Source organism: Dermacentor albipictus, chromosome 1, assembly GCF_038994185.2.
Source record: "Dermacentor albipictus isolate Rhodes 1998 colony chromosome 1, USDA_Dalb.pri_finalv2, whole genome shotgun sequence".
In the NCBI taxonomy this organism is placed as follows: domain Eukaryota; kingdom Metazoa; phylum Arthropoda; class Arachnida; order Ixodida; family Ixodidae; genus Dermacentor; species Dermacentor albipictus.
This window is the reverse complement of record NC_091821.1, coordinates 303,305,420-303,327,760: the sequence shown is the minus strand read 5'-3', so window position 1 is coordinate 303,327,760 and position 22,341 is coordinate 303,305,420. Positions and strand designations below refer to the sequence as shown.

Below are 22,341 nucleotides of genomic sequence, written 5' to 3'. Positions count from 1 at the left end.
GTCAGCCCAACGCAGTCATGATAGTTCAACCGGTGGTCATGACGACCACCTGCCGGGGGTAGGCAAATTGGCTGGCCACGTGCAATAACGAAGCTCGGCCCAACCTAGATGGCGGAGATTGGGCCGTCTATACTATTTACTTGCGTCGGCCCGACCTTCTGTCAAGCTCTTTTTTTTTTCTTGGGATTCTGCTGACGAACTTGGGCGCTTTATTACAAGCTGTGGATGCATCGCAAAGGCTCTCCGGCTTCGGATAGACGGTCAGCGAGCTAGGCTTATACCGTCTCCTAGCGATCGCAAGTTCGCCTGGCATGCTCGTTCGCTTCGGTCGGCGCCAATGAAATCAAATGTATTGCAATTTAAGCGTGACATAAATGTGTACACGTGCTGACTAACATTGCGCTTCGTTATACGAGCTGCAAGTGAAAGAAAAAAACTTCGGGCCCGTAGAAATGTATGGGTGCTGGCCGGGGCCTTACGTCGAGATCAAATTACCTGGAATCAAATTAATTAACATACAACAGTTGTTGAAATCAAGTGTGCCAAGCACTGCAAACACACAACACTGTTTCTATGTCACAAGAGAACATGCTGCTTTACACCAAACGTGATTTCAATTTATATAACACCTTTATTGACTAGAGAACTCCTTATGTGAACTTATAAAACAGGTATATGTTAACGATAAAAATGTTCACTTTTCATAACTCTATGCTTAAGATATCACCATAACGCTTAGCCACCTGTCGCTAACACAAGAAATTATTATCTTCTGACAATGTACACACACAAGGGAATGGCACACAAAATTACATTGATGCAGCATGGCTACTCACCACAATCACCTGCACTGCTCATCAAAACAATGTGGATGCAGAACATCCACAGCAGCTCTGGTTATACTGGCCCCATTAGCACCATTGGAATCACTTTCATTTTAGCTTTCCATACTTGTTGTGTTCTCATATCTATTTAAAAACATTGCAGTGTAGCTGCCAACTTTGCCTATTGAGCATACAGGTGCTATTTTGCACAAGGCTGGGTTTCATAGGGCAATATTTGTCTTAGATGTGACAACTGCTAGTTCACCCATGGCAACACTACTTAGGCTTAAACTACATGGCCAACTTCTAAGCTAGGCAGCTATCAGCACTGGAGCGTGAGAGCTGCTAGGTAATGCAGCGCCTTTTCTCAGCTGCCTCTCCCATGGTTCTTAGCAACTGAGCACTGTTGGTGCTGGCCTCGGAGCAGCCACAGCAGCAGGCCTGGGTAGCACGCACCTGCAATGTGGGTGCACATCATCTTCAGATTACAAATCCACATGCAAAAGCCACTTGTGCAAAAAAACAGGAAGTGGACCTTTTAAACAGAAATATCCTCGACAGATTCTCTGGAGAAAAGATGTAACAGAATGTGACCACAAGGTTGACTGGCGGGAATGGTCAAGAGCATTTTAGAGCAAGTTCAGAAAGCAGCTGTCTTCACTGGAGGCCTTACCATTCGATGTGGCTGTCAGGCTTCATATACAGTATAACAGCCAATAAGCGAGGTGCTGGTTTTGGTTTCAGTTCTGTTCAGGTGGAGTTCACATAAACAGCATTATGTTAAACAAGCTTGTTAAGGCAGCAGTCCCACGGCGGCCATATTGAACAGGGCAGTAGTTTGACCGCCAGTTTTTCAAGAAAATAAATGTGCTGCTTTCTTGTATTTAACCTTAAGTAATGCAAATGAATTTGACATCCTCCAGTGCACTACATCTGCAGGCTTGGAGTGGCACCTGACAGCGGTAAAAGATGCTAAGAGCGAGTGGGGCTATACTAAACCAGGTACAACCAAATTAGGAAGGCCCACTAAGCTTGAACAAAGACACTCCCTCACCAGAACAGGAATTGGTCTCCTTGGCGCAGTATTCTGCCACTACCTCCCTGATGATTCCTACAATTAACCCATGGCCCTCAGTCACCTGCAACTGCAGAGCACCTGACCAAGGCAGCAGTCAGACCTGTAACGTAGCAAAGGGTGCTAAGAATATCTGGGTCGGGACAGGCCACCAATGGAAACTGACTCTGCCAATCTTTAACAGTCGAACTCTGTCAAGTAAGGCTCTTTGAGGAACTATCAGACATGGTTAGGGATATCATTGGCCTTAGTGAGATAAGTTCAGACTGGGATACATAGTGAAAAAAATTACACAGGGACAAGCAGAACACAGGACGAGCGCTAAACTTTCAACAAATGATTTATTGCAGCTGGTGAGTATATATATACTCACTGGGACGCCACTACAATAGAGCAGAATGAAGGGAAGGAGGAAAAAAAAGACAGTCATGTGACTACTATGCCCAAAAATTCAAGCTCTTTCCTTGATAAAAATATAGACGGCGTGCTAACGCACTCTTCACCTGCTCTGGCTATCTCAGCTGCTTCCGCAATTTCCCTCGTAATCTTATTCCTGTGGCGATAGACAACAACGGTTCGTTCGAATAGCGGGAAGCATGGAGCCTTCGCGTCACACTTTCTACAATGGGCAGCAAGATGCCCATCTATTGCAATGCTCTCCACTTTGTTGCTATGCTCCGCCAGACGCACGTTTAAACATCTGCCCGTCTGGCCCACGTAGTACTTCCCACACGAGAATGGGATCTTATACACAACATTGCGGGTGCATGCAACAAAAGGATCTTTGTGCGCGGTAGCGCAACCAGGCTTTGGTTTCCTCATGGGACAGCTCATCACACTCAACCTCAAGAGTTTGTTAGGTGCTGTAAACACAACGTTTACACCAGAACGTTGCCCGACCTTTTTTAGGTTGTGGGAAACCTTATGAAAGTAGGGAATTACCGCCACTTTACGTTTTTCCCTTTCTTCTTTCCTTTCTCTTACGTAGTCCGCTCTCTGCTCATCGCTCATGCGTGAAGTTACCGTATTTACTCGCATAATGATCGCATTTTTTTGTCAGAAAAAATTGACCCAAATTCAGGGGTGCGATCATTACGCGAATTAAATTTCCCACGGAAAAAATTTTTTTTATTTTTTCGTCCCGCATTTGCTGCGGGATGCGGGTGTGGGACACCAAAACAAAAATGGCGGCCAGCGGAGCAAGCCAAACGCGCCGAACGCGATCTTTTTTTTTTTAGAGCGCAGCTCTTTGGCGTCCGTTCCTGGGTTTCGCGTCGTCGTCGTCGTCAGCGTTGTCGTCGGCCTCGTAACCAGCTCGCCGATGAAGCTGCTCCGCCGCCGCGCATGCGCGCTGTCGGCTCTCCGGGCGAAGGAGGATGATGGAAGGGAGGAGGAGAGACTGTGGAGGAGGGCTGGCTACACAAATGGCTCTTTGGCATCCGTTCCTGGGTTTCGCGTCGGCGTTGTCGTCGGCCTCGTAACCAGCTCCGCCCCCCTTTCATCCCCCCAGCGCTAGCAGCGACCGACTGATACCGCTTTCATGAGTCCGCTACCGCACTCACGAAAGACGTCGTGCACTTCCTGCAACTCGCATTAACCGTCCATCGATCCACACCGATGTTAGTAGTGGGGGACTTTAATGTTGACATAAAGACAAACAGCAATTTCCTAACACTTATGCGGGAGAACATCCCGTTCCTCTCGCTCGTAACGCGTCCCACGGCTGTGACAACCTCGCGAGGCACTTGTATAGATCTCGTCTTTGAGAATCAAGCATTGGTGTACCAAGTCGAACATATATCAGTCTATTTCTCCGACCACAAAGCTTCCTTCATGACTGTCAAGAACTGTTAGTGGAGTCTTTGTTAAAGGAATACGTGTGAAAAAAAAAAAAAATTCTGTGATAGCGCATACATGTGTTGCTCGATTTCTTTGCCTCAATCTATCGAAAAGGTGAAACAGCTTATTTGCTGCGCTCAAATTTCACATTAGGAAGTAACGTAATCGTCGGTAATTTTTTTCTTCTCGTGAGTACATTACGTGCATTGAGCCAGTTTCTTCAGTGTCAGTGATGAATAATATAGTTAATATCGGCAAGTTTGCGGCAATAACGTAGCCATGTGCACTTAGAGGGGACAGAAACAGATGGGCGCGCTTAGCTGCCAGTGACAGAAACCCATGGCCGGCGTGCTGCGGAAACTGCGGCATCTGTTTTCACTACTATCCTAACACGGCACGTTTCCGCTAAGGGTGGGCGAATATCTTAGCTGTGTTACAAGCGTTGGTGTATGAATAGGGTACACTTTTAATGTATCAGTGTAAACGTGGCTACTATCATTGCCGTGCGCTATTTGCTGCGTGCTCACGAGTGCAGATGAAAAGAATTGAAAGGTGCTTTTTTTGTTTTTGTTGACTACAACCATTATAAAGCCTACCCATAATAAAGGCAAGTTTGGTTGTACCTCTTTTTGCCATGGAAGTGCGGAAAGTGATGAAAGTAATGAAATGAGGCATCTACTTAAGCATGTTTGGTGCGTGCAGACGAGTCGTTCGCGTAGCATTCGACAGATGGTAAGCGCGATCATTATTAGCTAGGCTTGGCACATGACATATCGCTGCGGCAAGTTCAGGGTGCGATCATTACACGGGAAATAAAAAAAAACGAATTTTGACGACAAAATTCAGGGGTGCGATCATTACACGAGTGCGATCATTATGCGAGTAAATACGGTAGTTTCTTTTGACGATGCAGGCCTTCAGCAACCGAGATAATGATATGTTTCGGATAGTTCACTGCTTCCAGACGAGCCACCTGCTTACTAAGGCCTTCATCTAGCAAGTGAGCACATGACTTAGATAGAGCGCATGACAGGAAAGAACGTACAATGCTTCTTTTTACGAGTTTAGAGTGTGCAGAACTGTACCTCAAGGGCGGCTTGTTAGCTCTGGGCTCATATACCCAACACACGTGTTTGGCTTTGAAATGCAAACGCAAGTCTAAAAACCTGATATTGCCTTGCGCTGGAAATTCAGTAGTGAACGTAAGTGGCCTATAATACTCATTGAAAGAGGCGAGAATACAGCTAACAGCAGGGTTTGAACAGTCAAAACGGCAATCTACCTGAGAACTGGCAGCCGGAACAAGTAGTGATCTATCTAAAAATACCAAAAAATCGTCTACATATCTGAAAACCTTCAAAACTCCCAAATCACCCACCCGCGCGGCAAAAGCCTTGTCACAACGAGCTAAAAACAGGTCACTTAAAATGGGCGCTATGCAAGAGCCTATGCAAACACCCTGCTTTTGCAGGTAAATGTTATTGTCAAATTGGACAAAGGTAGACCTCAAATAAAATGATAAAAGCTCTAAAAACCTTGCCACACTAACACCACAAGCGTTAGAAAAAAGGACAGTGCCGTGCTCATCTGTTGCCGCCTCAACACTGCGCAGCAAACCCTCATGTGGCAATGAATAAAACAAATCCTTTATGTCCACAGAAAATGCAGTTAAACACTGGCCGTCAGCTCCATTTAAAAAGTTGATCACATCTGAAGAATCTTTGGTAAGAAACGGATCCGCCACGTTGAGGAGTCTCAGGCTATTTTGCAGGAATTCTGCGACGCACTTCTGCCACGTTCCGGATTCAGAAACAATGACACGTTGTTGCATGCACCCGCAATGTTGTGTATAAGATCCCACTCTCGTGTGGGAAGTACTACGTGGGCCAGACGGGCAGATGTTTAAACGTGCGTCTGGCGGAGCATAGCAACAAAGTGGAGAGCATTGCAATAGATGGGCATCTTGCTGCCCATTGTAGAAAGTGTGACGCGAAGGCTCCATGCTTCCCGCTATTCGAACGAACCGTTGTTGTCTATCGCCACAGGAATAAGATTACGAGGGAAATTGTGGAAGCAGCTGAGATAGCCAGAGCAGGTGAAGAGTGCGTTAGCACGCCGTCTATATTTTTATCAAGGAAAGAGCTTGAATTTTTGGGCATAGTAGTCACATGACTGTCTTTTTTTCCTCCTTCCCTTCAGTCTGCTCTATTGTAGTGGCGTCCCAGTGAGTATATATATACTCACCAGCTGCAATAAATCATTTGTTGAAAGTTTAGCGCTCGTCCTGTGTTCTGCTTGTCCCTGTGTAATTTTTTGCGCTATGTATCCCAGTCTGAATGCATCCCACCAACACGCCCAAACTTCTTCCCTGCTATAGTGAGATAAGAACTGGTGATGTTTACACACTGCTGAAAAACAGCCATGTCCTCTGCTATGGAGGTCTCCCAGATAAGAAGCAATAAGGGGTAGGATTCCTAATCCATAAGAACATAGCGGGCAACATTGACGAATTCTACAGCATAATGAGAGGGTAGCAGTAGTTGTAATCAAACTTAATAAGAGGTATAGATTAAAGGTATTACTCAGTATACTGTAGTAATGGGCGACTTCAATGCAAAAGTGGGGAAAAAGCAGGCTGGTGAACAAACAATTGGCAACTATGGTGTTGATTCTAGAAATGCAAGAGATGCTGGTAGAATTTGTAGAACGGAATAAGCTGAGAATAATGAACACCTTTTTCAGGAAGCATAGCAACAGAAAGTGGAGCTGGAAAAGCTCTAATGGTGAAACAAAAAATGAAATTGATTTCATACTTTCTGCCGATCCCAGCATAGTGCAGGATGCAGAAGTGATAGGTAGGGTAAAGTGCAGCGATCATAGGTTAGTGAGGGCTAGGATTCACCTCAATTTGAAGAGAGAAAGAGTAAAATTGGTTCAGAAGAAACAGGTCAACTTCGAAGCAGTAAGAGTAAACGCAGACAAATTTAGGCTGGTACTTGCAAACAAATATGCAGCCTTAGAACAGAGAGATGATGATCACATACAGCCAATGAATGAAACCATAATGAGGCTGGCTTCAACGGCAGCAATTGAAGTGGGAGGCAAGGCACCAAGGCAACCAGAAGTCAAGCTCTCCCAAGTAACAAAAGACCTAATAAAGAAACGACAAAGAATGAATGTGTCCAACTCGCGAGATAAGATAGAATTCGCGGATCTGTCAAAACTGATCAACAAGGTGAAAATAAGTTATATTCAAAAGTATAACGTTAGAAAGACTGAAAAAGCCTTAAAAAATGGACGTAACCTGAAATCAGTGAGAAAGAAATTTGGCATAGGACAAACCAAGATGTATGCACTGAAAGATAAGCAGGGTAAATCTTCAGCAATCTTGAAGATATAGTAAAAGAAGTGGAAGAATTTTACACTGACCTGTACAGTACCCAGAGGACTCAGCAGAGCCTCATATGAAACAGTAATGAACGGAACACAGAAACTCCTACTATAACTATTGATGAGGTCAGAAGGGCCTTGCAAGACATGAAACTGGGAAAAGCGGCAGGAGAAGATGGAATAACAGTCGATTTAATCAAAGATGGAGGAGACCTAATGCTTGGAAAACTGGCGGCTCTCTATACAAGTGTCGATCGACTGCAAGGGTCCCAGAAAACTGGAAGAATGCAAACATTATACTAATCCACATAAAGGGAGACGTTAAGGAATGGAAAAATTATAGGCCCATTAGCTTACTCCCTTACTATATAAAATATTCACCAAGATAATCTCCAATAGAATAACAGCAACACTAGAGTTTAGTCAACCAAGGGAACAGGCAGGTTTCAGGAAAGGATATTTTACAATGGATCACATCTATGTCATCAATCAGGTAACCAAGAAATACGCAGAGTACAATCAGCCTTTCAATATGGCTTTCATAGACTACGAAAAGCCACTTGATTCAGTAGAGATACCAGCAGTCATAGAGGCATTGCGTAATCAAGGAGTACAGATCGATTACGTAAATACCTTGGAAAATATCTACAGAGATTCCACAGCTATCTTAATTCTACACAAGTAGGAAAATGCCTACAAAGAATGGGGTCAGACAGGGGGGAGACACGATCTCTCCAATGCTATTCACTGCGTGCTTGGAAAAAGTATTCAAGCTACTAAATTGGGAAGGCTTAGGAGTAAGGATCAACGGCGGATACCTCAGCAACCTTCGCTTTGCTGATGACATTGTTCTATTCAGCAACACTGCACACGAGTTACAACAAATGATTGAGGACTTTAACAGAAAGAGTGTAAGAGTGGGGTTGAAGATTAATATGCAGAAGAGAAAGATAATGATGAATAACCGGGCAAGAGAACAAGAGTTCAGGATAACCAGTCAGCCTCTAGAGTCTGTGAAGGAGTATGTTTACGTATAGTCGGGTACAACATTAGAAAAAAGGGGAGGCCCCGCCCAGATGACCAAAGCGCAACAGCCGATTGCCTCAGCGAGTAAAATAGTCCCGCTCAAAAAGCTGTTTCTAAATTTCATAATTCTTGGTATAAATAAAGACTTTTGTATTTCGATGACTGCTTTGGTAGAGCTCTCGTGGTTGGAATGCTACATACAGCACATGCCGGCTCACGAGAGAATAACTCAGTGCCCCCTCCAATGCTGCGAGTCGTGTGCTTTTGGCTGACAGACAGCTGGCAGACGTTGCCAGCTCCTGACTGGAAGCTTACCATTATCATTGAAAAAAAAAGAATCAGTGCATTTTACCAGTGCTGACATATGGGGAAGAGACTTGCGAGACTGACAAAGAAGCTTGAGAACAAGCTAAGGACCGCGCAAAGACCGATGGAACGAAGATTGCTAGGTTTAAGAGACAGAAAGAGAGCGGTTTGGATCAGAGAGCAAACGGGTATAGACGATATCCTAATTGACATCAAGAGGAAAAGATGGAGTTGGGCAGGTGATGTAATGCACCGGTTAGATAACCGTTGGACCATTAGGGTTACAGAATGGGTACCAGGAGAAGGCAAACATAATCGGGGATGACAAAAGACTAAGTGGAGCGATAAAATTAGGAAATTCACGGGCGCTAGATGGAACCGGTTAGCGCAGGACAGGGATAATTGGAGATCGCAGGGAGAGGCCTTCATCCTGCAGTGGGCATAAAACAGGCTGGTGATGATGCTGATGCTGATGGATACCTACCAAAAAATGTTTATTTTCTATTGAAATGCGCACAACACATCAAGAATAAGCGTAATCGATGAAAAGAAAAAAAATTGTGGGGACTTTTTAAGCAACAGAAGGGAAACACCAGGCAGAAAACTGGTAGTGGACCTTACTCCAAGCCACCTATTGCTTCATTTGGAATTTGTGCAGCCAGCTCTTGTCATATGTGCACATAAATGCACATTTCATTTGCTTTGCATCACGTGTGACACCACTGCAGTTGGAGATATTGCATCAGTATGTCTCCTCTGACCATACCTTCAATAGGAAGCCAGTCATGTGCCAAATTTCTTCCTCGTTCTTTGTTCCAGCTCTAAACCAACAAATGACACTTGCTGCATGTGAGTGAGTTTTGGCCAAGGACATTCATCCAGGAACATTGTACTCAATACTGAAACTCGAAAAGAAAACAAATTTTTTTTTGTTTTTTTCAGGGTATGTTGCCTGTAGGCAACACTCGTCAATAAAGGGTTAACACTCGCCCATTGTGCAGCCCTCTGAGAAGCTTCCATTCCGTCAGCGTCACGTGGCAGGTGGTCATAGGTGGACAACAGAGAAGCCGTTCTTCTGTGCTTTTATAACTACAACCAAATGCTTATACAGTCGAACCCACTTATAACGATACCGGTTTTAACAATATATCAGTTATAACAATGAGAAGCTGCTGCACCATCAACTTTTGTAAGTTTTGCATGGTGAAATAAGCAGTTTACTACAATGCCCCTATGACGCATTATCCGTTATAACAATGAAGGCTGGCTGCTTGGTGTACGAGCCGGAAAGTAGTGAAATGCGAAATCCTTGAAAAGAAAAAAGAAAACGGGAAATTCGAGCCATTGCACTATGGCCGCTGCTCGAACGGCCGCCGCACACTCATTTTCCAGCCTTCTCCGCGTGCCTCTCTCTCATTGCCCTTCACCCCTCCGAACACGAATGGGCTATGCACATATCTCTACACTGCGCCACCCTACAAAACACGAATGGACCACGCCAACCGCGCTGCTCTGATCTTGCTCGCTGGCTCCTCATTCAGTGCAGTGCTGCAAACAGTCCTGTGTTCGTCTTCTACGTTGAAATTGTTCCTGGCCACATGGTGTCTCAGCCTCTTTTGACTCACCGCCGAGATGGAAGATGACTGACCTGCCCGCTGATAATCATCAATGCACAGCGTTGCTGGTGAAACGAAAGCGCACGGCTATAGATTTGGAAACTAAGTACTAAGTGGTTTTAACTGATGAGGCGATTGTCGCAAACGTGCTTGCATCGGATAGAGACGGCGACGACGGCAGCGATGATGTGGTAGGGCAGGCTGCCTCAACGTTGTCCTCACAGGAGGCCCGGCCGATGATTCAGTCTCTCTAGTGCTTCGTTTTTACGAGGAACCTTCCGCTGCACTACGTGGAGCACCTGGATGCCTTGGAGAAGGATGTCAGCAAGGCTGATGGACATATGGTTTTCTCGTGCAATGCAGTGTGACGTTATGTGGCGAGATGTTTGTGGCGATCTCGCCTCTGCGTTTCTTCTGGATTTCTCAAGCTGACAGGCTGCCGCAGCAACCTCCTCCCATTTTTGAAAAGTCCCCTTTTGGGCTCACCAAAGCGCTGCCTCGGCAGTGCTCGCATATCGCTTGCCACCCGTGACCCCTCTTTGCAGTTATAGCAGTGGCATTTTTTAACGCCGACAGCCGCAGCTTGTTACGCGTGATCGGAGCACTTAGGAAGCAGTTAAGCGAGTGAGCACAATCAGCAGCTGGATGGAGGAAGGTGGTTGACATATTGTGGGGAGGGGCACTGGCCTCCCCACCATTATAGTTTGCTAACATCAGCTCTGTGATCCCCCTATTTTGATTTTTTCATGCAACCTGGTTTTAACAATTATCGGTTATAACAATGGAATATTCATTGCATTTGAAAATTGTTATAAGTGGGTTTGACTGTACAACAAAATGACCTGCATAATGAAGGATTGCTTATGTCCTGCTGGAATTACAATCTTTCATATGTATTATAAGTGCCCCTAAAATGAAGACCACTGCAACGAATTTGCCTGTGCAAAGAACTAATTTAGGCGAACCCAACGACTTATTTGTTGCTTTACAATGAATGTCACTGCTCTTTGCAGATACCGCTTAGCTGCACCCCTACCTGACAAGCACACCGATGTCAGCGAGTGCCACAATCCTGCCATACTTCTGCAGCAATCACTCAATTCCTGCATTGCTTCTAGCAGAGCCGCAGATGTGACGGCTGGCAAATACGTCGCAGTGATGATGTAATCGTAACTGGCAACCGACATTTTCAAAGCTGTCTGGAGCTTTTGAAAGAATGCAAATGTCAGCGAAAGCAACAGTGATGAAGAGCCTGCAAACAAACTAAGAATACTGACGGCAAGGGAAGTGATGGCAGGATTTCAGAACTTGCAGCACCCTGCATCGCTTCACCGCGGAGCATGCCATGAACCTCAGCGCAATAAGGTCGGCTACACTAGCATGTTTGGTGTCAAAAAGGGTGCACAAAAAGTTAGCTACTCATTTTGCTATATCTCTCTTACATTCATGTTAAATAAAAGATTTTCTCCTGTTGAACGTGCTTAGTCTGCTCTATCGAGGGCTGTATGGTGTGTGATTTTTTACAACGAAGTGACCTGTATGATGAAAGATTTTGCAGGTCTCAAGTACTTTGTTATACAGGGTGTCTACCAAGCTGACATTTCCAAATTCCCTGAGTTTTCCAGGTTTTCCCTGAGCACTTTTGCTAAATTCCCTGAATGAGCCAGAACTTTGTTTTATGTCAAGACAGGCTGACACCATGTTTCCCGATACTGTCACTCTCTAGTAAGCATGTTGAAACAAAAAAATGACTTAATCCAGTTTGAATAGTAAGGATTATATCTATTTTATTTATAAAGAAAACAGAAGGAAGGTGTTAGTAAAATGCACAGTGAAAAAATGACAAAACCCATTGCAAATTGGGTCGAACAATTACAAATACGAATTTAAGGAGATGCATACATAAGTAAATATTTTTTTAATATGAGCTATTTCTATCAACTGATAGCAAGTTCATCGGTATGAGGCCTGAACTTTGTCACAACTAAGATTCTCTCTTAGTCAATCTCAACTGTCCTGACAATGACATACTCTCAGCCCGTACAAAACATCTCAGTGTAGGGTTTCACTGCTTTAAATAGCTTATTTTGGTTTGAATGAGGGACACCTGCATCTCGGCATCAGCCAACGCTTTGTTTTTTGAGCTCAAGCTCCTTCAAAGAGGTGGCGGCACGCTTAATTTCCCGTTAATTCCTCAGGACGTCGGTCCTTCCTGTTCTCATCCTCCTTCTGCCACACGTTCACCCTATGGATCATTTGAAGCATCCTCTTGGTCAGTTGTACAGTCAACGTCCGAAATTTCGGACTCCCTAGGGGCCGCAAAAACATCCGAAAAATCGGGCAGTCCAAAAAAAAATGAATGCATGTCTCTAACTGCCTATAAGGGCTAAAATTGGCACAGGCAGGTCCGCAAAAGTTCTTAAGGCCTGCCAGTACACTTATTAGGCATATCAGTGCTCGTGCTGTGACAGGAGATGGGGGTGCACGCGCGTATATTTAAGGAATACATACTGTGTCCCGTGACAATTGCCCCTTCCAACGCTTGTTAAGCTTCACCGCCTAACACTGCTGTAATGAGGCGAAGCTAACTTTCGGAGGCTGGCATTACGAAACGCGCTGTGTGTGCTCTGAGAGCTTCGAAGCCAATGGCGAAGATTACAAACGTGGTGTTGGTGCCATTGCTGACAGTGGCGAATTCTTTCAATGAAAAACACGGCACCGCACGGCAAGAAGCTTAACAGCGAACGTAGAAGCAGCTAGGCCTAACGTTGCCGAGGTGGTAGCTACGCGGCCATAGAGTTTCCTACAAAACTCTATGGCTACCGCTGCCGGCGGATCTGCGTGCGATAGTGCCAGTTCGAGGCGGCGAGATAATCAAAATGGCGGCGGTGGCGGCTTTGATTAATTCCATTTCAGACCTGCAGTCAGGGCAATATACATTTACTATATGGAGTACGTGGTGGTGCTGCAAAGCCGTGCAAATTATCGGGCATGTCCGAAAAAGCGTCTGGAAAATCGGTCGTTAACTACTCTGGCAACACATCGTGCCGATGACACGGCGTCAATGACGATTCATTGCGATTCCTCTGTTACTGGAACGAGCATTAACACGACTTTCGTTCCCTTTTAATAAAGTTACAGCTAATTTTCCCTGACAGAAGCACAAATTCCCTGAGTTTTCCCTGAGTTTTTCCAGACTGTTCAAATCCCCTGAGAATTCCCGGTTTTCCCGGTTGGTAGACACCCTGTTATAAGCAGGCTTGAGTAGTTGTCTGGTGTGACCCAAATCTGTAGCTGCACTGACTGCATGTGGTGAAACAGAACTGGTTGTGCGTGCAATAGTGAAAAGCATGTTTTGGATGAAGACGTGTGTCTTTTGCCACAACTACATTGCGAAGGAAGTCGCGAGGCCTTTGCCGCTGCAAGCGCTAATCAGTCACGAGATGATGAGAACTGCTGTTCTTGAACTGCTCTTGAGCAATATAGAAGCAGGATTTGCTGATTCATGTAGTAAATAAAAGTATAATGATGTAGTAAGCATTTGAGTAAAACTTGTTGCTGAGCGAGTTGGTTGAGAACTGATGAATACATTGTTGCGCCAAAAGGAAAATGAAGACTTAGGAGGGCAAGTAAGAAACGATAGGTAAAGCGCTGAAAGTGTCCGAGACAAAGGGCCAAAGTATAGCCATGAGCCACGTATACCAGCCCATGAACTTCTGGCCTTAAATAGATACATAAAAAAATCAGCACTTGACCTATAGTTTCTTACTTGCCCTCCTAAGTCTTTACTTTTCTGTTAGTGCAACAATGTATTCATTAGTAAGCATTTGTTTATTGTTTTTTGATACCCTCAATAATTCTGCCATGGCCTCTGAGCTTTGCGCACGTCAGCTGGTTTTCGTCCGGTCGCCCCAGTTGTATGGAGAGAGCGTAATTTCAGAAATGGGCGTGGCTGGCTCTTCCTCCATGCCACGGCACTCACAACAGAGGCATCGGGGAGGCTTTCGGGTGCTACAGTACTGTTGCCGCAGTTTGGATGAGGCGAGAAGGGAACGTTCTTGCATGGTTTATGATTTTTTACTGATTTGTAAATGACAATTCAAGGTGTACGAGGGTCAAAGTGCATGCTGGAGCCTATTTTCTCAAATGGTTAATTTTTTTTCTGCAGTCATACACTCACTACATTCAAGTGAGTACCTAGAATTTGAATGTCTCTGCAGAAGATTGTCATGTGCTGACAACACATTATACTTAGAAATTTGAGGGTTAAATATATGTACTACAGGATAATGGCTAGCCGGGCCTGTTGCTACGAACACATTCTTTAGCAAACAGCGCGTATAACGGGACACAAGAAAGAGGCGCACGACGCAGGCGCTGTGTCGGCTGTGTCGTGTGCCTCTTTTCTGTGTCCCATTATTCGCGCTGTTTACTAAAGAATATATAGATTTGTTTAACATTTTGTGAGCCAGTTTCAAAGCTGGCTCACCAAAGCAGCCACTTATAAAAATGTTTCACCAGCTGGTATCAGCACTTGCTTTCATCTGTGTATTTCACCACCGTGATATTGCGTGAAGCAAGACGCAGCAGGAGCCGCCTACAGAAACCTGCCGCAGTCACCAGTGTACATAGAGTGATGTGCACATGAGAGAACCCCAAGTGGTCTCTGCGCTACAGCGTGCTTCATAAACATACAGTATTGTTCATGTGCCCATACACCCAGAATCTTGTATTGCGATAGCGATTATAAGAACACTCCAGGCAGCGACATCAACATTTCCTTTCAATTATGCTGAACACATTCAAACAAGGCAACAGCACAAACACTCACTTCGAGCAGCATGCACATGTTACATAGAAAGAAGGTCTAGTGCATGCTAACTGAACTGACCAAACTCGGCACTCAACACCGAACATGCCTGCTTCCTGCAATGTCATCGGCGCTCAGTGCCGCCAGGTCTGGCAATACCTGAACGTCCTCACCTCACCTTCATGAGGATGTCAGGAATTGCCAGACTCTGAGGTGCCGGCGGTGAAAGTGAAAGCTATGCTCGTATTGCACACAATGCTTAGCACGCAATGCTGTGAGGCTTCCCACATTTCCTTTCCAAACTCCCTCTGTCATGCCGCAGAGGCACGAAATGTGGACACACACTTTTATGAGCAAGACAAGAAGCACTGGGCAGTGGCGGCAGTGAAAGTGGCCGTACGTTTAGCCTGAGTGTTGTCACTACTGCGACAGCTCCAGACTGGTGCTACAGGCGTGTACGTAAACCTCATATATGTGCGTGTGTGCATGCGTGTGTGTGAAGGAATGGGAAAGTTCAGCATATACGCGGAAACGTTGTGCTGCCGATAGTGCGGTGGTCACGCAGTACCGTCATAGGCCCTTTCCCTCGATACAATCGTTTGAAAAACGGTGCGCGGCTCTTGGAGTATAAAGCGTTGAGATTGCCGCCGCCACAACAATTTTAGCGATGCCTTCTTCTTCCAATTCACCATATAGTCAGAAAATAACCAAAACATTAATTTCTTGCTTAACACTCACTCGGACTAAGACTCACCAAAATTCTACTCAGCCAGCCTCACACTCACGGGTCAGCGTAAGTTTGAGTCAGCCAACTCATAAGTGACCTTACTGACCTCTGCCATACCCACTGTCCACTTCCCTTTGAGCTCGATGCTTTCGTTCGCAAAGTTGTGGTGACAATAAATCCAAATGAGGATAAAGCACCCTTTACACAATTCCTATCTCGAGATGGCATCGAACCAGATGGCTGGCGTGACCAGTTTCCCTATGAAGTTCTTTCCGATGGCAATTGAAATTGTAAAGAGCGGGCTCATTCCTGCACCAACTAGCCTGGCAGCAGATACTATTTGGTTTCGATAAGCTTCCAGAAACACATACAAAATTGAAAGGACATAAACTTGCGTGACAATAATGCAAACATTAAATATGAGGCCGTAAGCTATGAGCAAGTGTCAGGAGTCAGAATGCTTTAATATCTTTCAGAGCTGTCAGCCTTCATTGCACAGCGATCTGTGAAGGCGACAGCCGACGAACCCCAATGGCTTTAGCATTCAAACGAGCTTCTTATAACACAGAGAGCAGCCCTGCTTGGGTGTCCGTACCTCATCAATATCTGGACGCGATCAAATAATAAGATGACGTTTCGCGGCATGTGGACCACATAGTCTATCAGTGACAACAATCGGCCTAATTTCCATCCAGATATCTCTTGAGCAAAGAAGGATGCCAGAATACCCCTGTTACTTCTCACATCACAATATTTTATGCTGCGAAGAAGCAGACACGAATAAAATAATGTAATACTAAAACATACAAAAAGGTGTACCCTCACAATGATCTAATTTTGGAAAACTGAGCAGTTGCTGTGTTTTCTTAGTAAATTAGGCCGAAATATATGCATTTGGCAGATCTGGGCACTGCTCCTTCCACTTGTCTGTGAAAATGCGCCGCAAAACATAAAAATGAACCAATGCGCACAATGATATCTCACGCAGTCTGCCTTGTACCAGGGCAGCCGCTGGCGCCATATGCTTCAGCTGACAGCGCCCCCTCAGGGTAGCCGGGCAAGCATGCAGCATTACACCTTTTTGCTGGGGAGCGCAGCGAATGGGATGACCAAAGCAAAACAAGCTGGCGAACGCAAATCTCAGTGACTATAATTCTACATTCGCTTGATTAGGACACTTTTTGGGTCCCATGAAATCCAAATTAATGATGTTTTACTGCATATCGAATGTGGCAGTGAACGGGCGTTCAATACACGTGCAGTACAGCACTACACTTTTGTATGGGATTTCCAAGGAGATGTTACATGGGCTTGATAAAGGCAATAATTCTACATGTCCGGGTCTGCTATACAGCTAAACATATATGTAATGAACTCAGTAAAATCAGTACATTACTTCGTCATATCAAAATTTTGTTATACTGAAATTCAACCTTTCATGCAAATAAGGACAGTCGCCAATACCTTTTTCTTACATGGAAGGGGACATGAAAATTCTGCATTATCGGGCAATCGAAAAAAAACAAGTTTCAAAGACAAAAGAAAGTAATTTCTTTGAATTTGGCAGTCAGGGACCAAAGATGCAGTTTCATCCGTGTCAACAATATCTTCGCATCGGCGCTACAAAGCAAAGCCTGGGAAGCTTTCATGTCCACTCCACTGCCGCCGCTGCTGATGGTGTTGTCCGCAGTAGGATGACATTATATTAGAGGACTGATCTCCACACAGTCCGATAAATGCAGCATCAAAACCCGTTAGGTGTCACAAGGAAAGCTTCACTTTAATATCGCCTGAAAGACAGGTGATGGGTGAAGATACATTGTTCACTGCCACCATGTTTGTTGCAAATTAGCGACACTGCACGCGTGTCATGTCCGAGAAATCAAGCAAGATCTGGTTTGGCATTCTAAATTTCAGTAACAATATATTCATTGTTTCTAGTATTGGTTCTACGAGTAAAAAGCTGCAGTTTGGCCCAAAAGAAACTGGCATTGATTAACAATAGCAATGTGGTAGACAACTAATGAAGGTTCATAGTTTATCGTCAGTATAAATTGCAGTAAACATTCGCTTACTAATTAAATAACAAGCATGGTGGCATGCATGCCCAGGCAAACATGAACAGATCTCACTCCATGACCGTAAACTATCTCTGTCACAATGCTGGTGTGTTGAAGAGCACAGGTAGAAGAGAGGGAACACTTTGTCTGCCTCTCTCTTCAACGTGTCTGCAAAACTAGAGATTATGTGACCTCCAACACTAAATGCACAGGAAGACAGTACATCACCACCAAGATAGGGCTCGCAGGCAGCGTATACGCCTAGCTGTGCAGTGCGCAGTGATGACCAGAATAGAGGAGGGTAGATGTGTAGCGGCAGTGAAAGTTCGTTATATTGAAATCACATATAAACACACTTTGTTATATGGGGTTCAATATACATAATGTTCTAAAGGACAATAAATTATAAAAAGTTAAATACTTTGCTATATCGAGAATTTAATAACATTGAGGTTTAACTATATACTGAATCGACTGTAGTTTAGATATACAGTCGAACCCGGTTATATCAAACTCGCAAAAAAACGCCTAGCAGTTCGATATAGAGCATAATTTGATATAAGCCTGCTAAATAATTGGATGTTATAAAAGCACATACCATTTATAATATCACTTTATTGATGAAGCTAGCTTAGTTTCGCATAAATTAGTCCTGCATTTCCTTCTGCTTCGGCAATTTCGCTGCTTGCGACGCACACACTCCCTCACATTGTCGAAAGGAGTCTGAGCAGCTGAGGCTGCAACCTTCCGCATTCACGCAGAAGCACCGGACTAGTGCGAGTGCACCCATAACTTTGGAGGATGCGGGCAAAGGACCGTCATTGCTTTCCTCATTGTGCCCACTTTCATTTGTGCTCGGTACGATGTTGCCGATGTGGTCTTCGTTTTCGGGCTCTCCCGTGGTCACGACACCATCATCTGCACTCACTAACTCGTCCACCCTTGATTCATTACCAGCTTCCAGAAATTCTGACAGCTTGCTCCAAACATCGGCAACACTGGCAACAGCTTCGTCGCATTTATCAGAATTTAGTCATCACTGGGCACGCGGAAACCGGCACATATGAAGAACCACTTGTACACGGCCGTGCGTATGCGTCGGGCGCCACGGGCACCGGGTCGCGAGTTTGGTCGCTTTAGCCCTAATCATGCCGAGAGTGCTCCTCGGAATCTTGCACACTGGGGGACATCCGACTTCTCATCGCGTTCGACCCGATTTATGATTTCGAGCTTCACAATGAAAGGCGAATTCTGCACTTCAACACGGCAACACTGTGGGAGAAGGACCACAAGGCGCAAATACAATGAACCAGAAAAATTGGCAGTGGCTTAGCTCAGCTATGCCAGAATATACGTAGCGAAAGCTAAGGCATAGCATGGTTAGCCTTGGTTAATCTTGATTGCAAGTCCAGGTTAGTCTGGTTATCTAGCTATGTTGCGGCATTTAGGCAGTCGTTCGGCACACTGTTTGTCTGTTTCCTGGGCGATTCGTTTCCTCTTCATCTCACTCCAATGTCGATTGCAGGCCTCCTCCTGCTTATCAATTGTCGCTGTCCATACTGCCACCTCAACTGTGGTTGCGGCGCACGCAAGCTCTCCTTTTCAATCTCCTGACATGTTATCAGGCATGCGACGCAGCTGGTGAAGTGAGCGGAGCCGAGCGCATAGACGAGGAAAGCAGTGTGACGTCATACCAAACGGCGGCAGCGGAAAGGCATGGCGCTGCGCAGCACTAGAACACCTGTGGCTCGGTGCTACTCTTGGCGCATGCGCAGTAGTGACTAGGGAACGAGAGAGAGAGAAATATCCGCAGTGAGGCACGCATTGTGACTAGGGAATGAGAGAGAGAGAAATATCCGCAGCGAGGCGTGCATTGCGATGTCATGCGCCTCCACGGAGCACCGCCACGGCGAAATCACAAGTTCGCAGCCAGTAAAGGTTTCACTTCAAAAGCAGCGACACAACTTGCACTTTAGCCATGTTCGACGACAAAAGCACAAGAGCCTCTGATTGATTGTCTGAGCAAACGCTGCAGGCGGGCCAGGACCATTTTTTGCAGGGGGGTATCGACAGCTCGCCCGAGCAGCCCGAGGCAGCGCGGTCAGGGTAGGGAGAACGGTTGGATGGAACCGCGCCGCCGGGGTTTCCCTGCTACCGCAAGGAAAAGCCAACTTCTGGGGGCACTTTTCCGCCACTTGACGTTCGATATATCGGGAGTCGCTGCTATTTTTGTTTGATGTAAGCGTAATTTTTGCTATATATACTCAATGTAACTATACTGTGACCAGAAATTGATCGATATATAAAATAATTCAATGTAAATGAGTTCGATATAGTCGGGTACGACTGTATCACCAAAAGCAAACTAATGGGCCCATAATATTGGCCTTCTTACCCATCACTGGTACACTTAAGTTATGAGGCATTGTGTGTAAAGGGTCGCAAGTGTCAACTGCCCACAACATCAGCAGCACCCACCTCTAGAATTGCCCCCGAGGTAGTCCCTCTAAGAGGAATGCTCGTGGTCCTGTCCTGTGCTGCAGCAGATGCGCAGCCTGGTGACACGCAGCAGCCACGCACACACAGTTGTGTACAGCTTGCCTGCCACCAGCACCAGCAAGAACTGGTGGGCCAGTGCCCACAGCCGGTAATGGGGGCCATAAAATGGGTCGGACACCGCCGGACACAGCATGCTGTTCAGGTTCACTTCAGTCACCTGCACATGCTTCAGTGCATGAACAGCCTGCACACACTGCTCTAATGCTCCTTTATTTATACTTTAGTGCAGAAAAATCTAAGGCTTAGTGTCCTCCTACCAGATAATACAATGTCATGTTCACGAAGGAGATGATTTACTACACAGTCACTTACATTGCAGCATGCAAAATGTCAGTTCGGAACAGTTACTTGTCTCAATTTGTGCCGTCTTGTTGAAACTCTGGGCGATGCACGATAATGATGATGGTCACCACCATTGGTGTCATGGAAAGGACAGATGGACGAACAGTGCAATAACTGCTGTCACAAACTCCCATTTGTAGCAGAATCTATCAGCTTCAACGAAATGGAACAGGTGAGCACATCTTCCTTTCCCTCATCGCAGCCTTGCAAGCTAGACTCATTTGTTTTCAAAATTTTTTTTATGACTGGTCTCATGTCGCATCTCAAGCTTCATATTGTTTGACACATAAGCAATTCTTCCACCACCTCTGTGCCAAAATGTGCAACAAAGCTCACTGCTAACGAACACTTAAATTATCCCACTGTTTTAGCTTGGCACAATCACATTACTTTGTGGTGTCATGATCATGCTCATTAGGCATGTGACCTCTATTGACCCTTTTCATGGAGCAGTTTGTTCTAGAGAAATGAGATGGCGCTTTTGGCGGCACACCGCACGTAGCCTCAGCAACAGCTCACGAACACAAAATCATTACCGCTTTTACCTTAACTCTGTGTGATCAGCTGTTGGGTATGAAACTGAGTCTCCACTAAGGCACTATGCTCCAATTGTGCAGCAAATTGTGGACTAAAGGGCCCCTGAAACGGTTCAGACAAATTTTGTAGAGGCGTAGGGTACAGCTAAAGTTAATCATTCGCACCACAATTTTGTGCGAAACGTCTCATATTAAGAAAGCTACGAACAATTACAAGCTACCCTCCTCCATACTCATGCATTTTCTCCTCAACTCGTTCGCTGAGTGATCGGGGCTAAGTTCCGCCTTCACTGGCTCTGCGTCATGATGGCACGTCGTGTCGTCGACTTCCAGTTCTCTAGGAGCGAGTGCACAAAGCCTCTCCAAACTCTCCGCCAGCTGCTTGGCAGTCGATGCCAAGCAATCTGTCTAATCGCAAGCAGTTTGTTTCAATTGATAATTACTCTTCTAACGAACTTTCAGTAACCTCTGGAGTACCTCAAGGTAGCGTGCTAGGACCTTTACTATTTCTAATTTACATAAATGACATCACTAACGAAATTTCTCATCCCGTTCAAGTTAGACTATTTGCTGACGACTGTGTGTTGTTTAACGAGGTTACTTGCCACGATGATCAATTAATGCTTAACTCTGACCTTCAAAACCTTCTTTCCTGGTACAGTCGGTGGGGTATGGAATTGAACAGAGAAAAAACTGTTTATATGCCCATAACAAAAAAAAAAATAAAATGTCGTTTGTCTATAACCTCGGCTCTGAACCACTGACCAAGGTCAGCCAATATAACTATCTTGGAATCACAATAACCAGTGACCTCAGCTGGAATAGCCACATTTCTAACGTATGTAACTCGTCTTTCAGGAAGCTTTGTCTTCTCAGGCACAAACTAAAGCACACTCCCTCTAGTACTAGGTTACTGGCTTGCACTTCATTCATCCGACCGAAACTGGAATATGCATGCATTGTGTGGGATCCCTATAAGAAAATTAACATTAACACTTTAGAGATGGTCCAACGTAAAGCTGTCAGGTTTATTTTTTCTACATATAGACTGAGTGACTCTCCTACTAGCCTACTGAATCAACATAATGTCCAAACGCTACATCTATGCAGGAAAATACAATGACTGAAATTTCTTTTCTTGCTTAAAAACAACTGTTTGTCCCTCCAGCCATAGGCTTATGTTCAACCACTTACAGCGCGCCGAACACGGCATCATCACGCTGATTTTTTG

General features: G+C 45.2%; 1 protein-coding gene across 3 annotated transcripts in view; it reads right to left on the bottom strand.

The window, feature by feature from the left end:
• Positions 1–608: 608 nt before the first annotated feature.
• The window catches only part of LOC135921128 (transmembrane protein 164), a 53,170-nt gene continuing 31,437 nt past the window's right edge, over positions 609–22,341 (bottom strand). For 2 of the 3 annotated variants that reach the window (XM_065455452.2, XM_065455450.2), the window contains 2 exons: positions 20,152–20,389; positions 609–1,280 (listed from right to left, as the gene is read on the bottom strand). In XM_065455452.2, coding sequence (XP_065311524.1) covers positions 20,180–20,389 — 210 coding nt within the window. In that variant the 3' untranslated portion in view covers positions 609–1,280; positions 20,152–20,179. The remainder of the gene's footprint in view (positions 1,281–20,151; positions 20,390–22,341) is intronic. The other variant, XM_065455451.2, reaches the window with a different exon arrangement.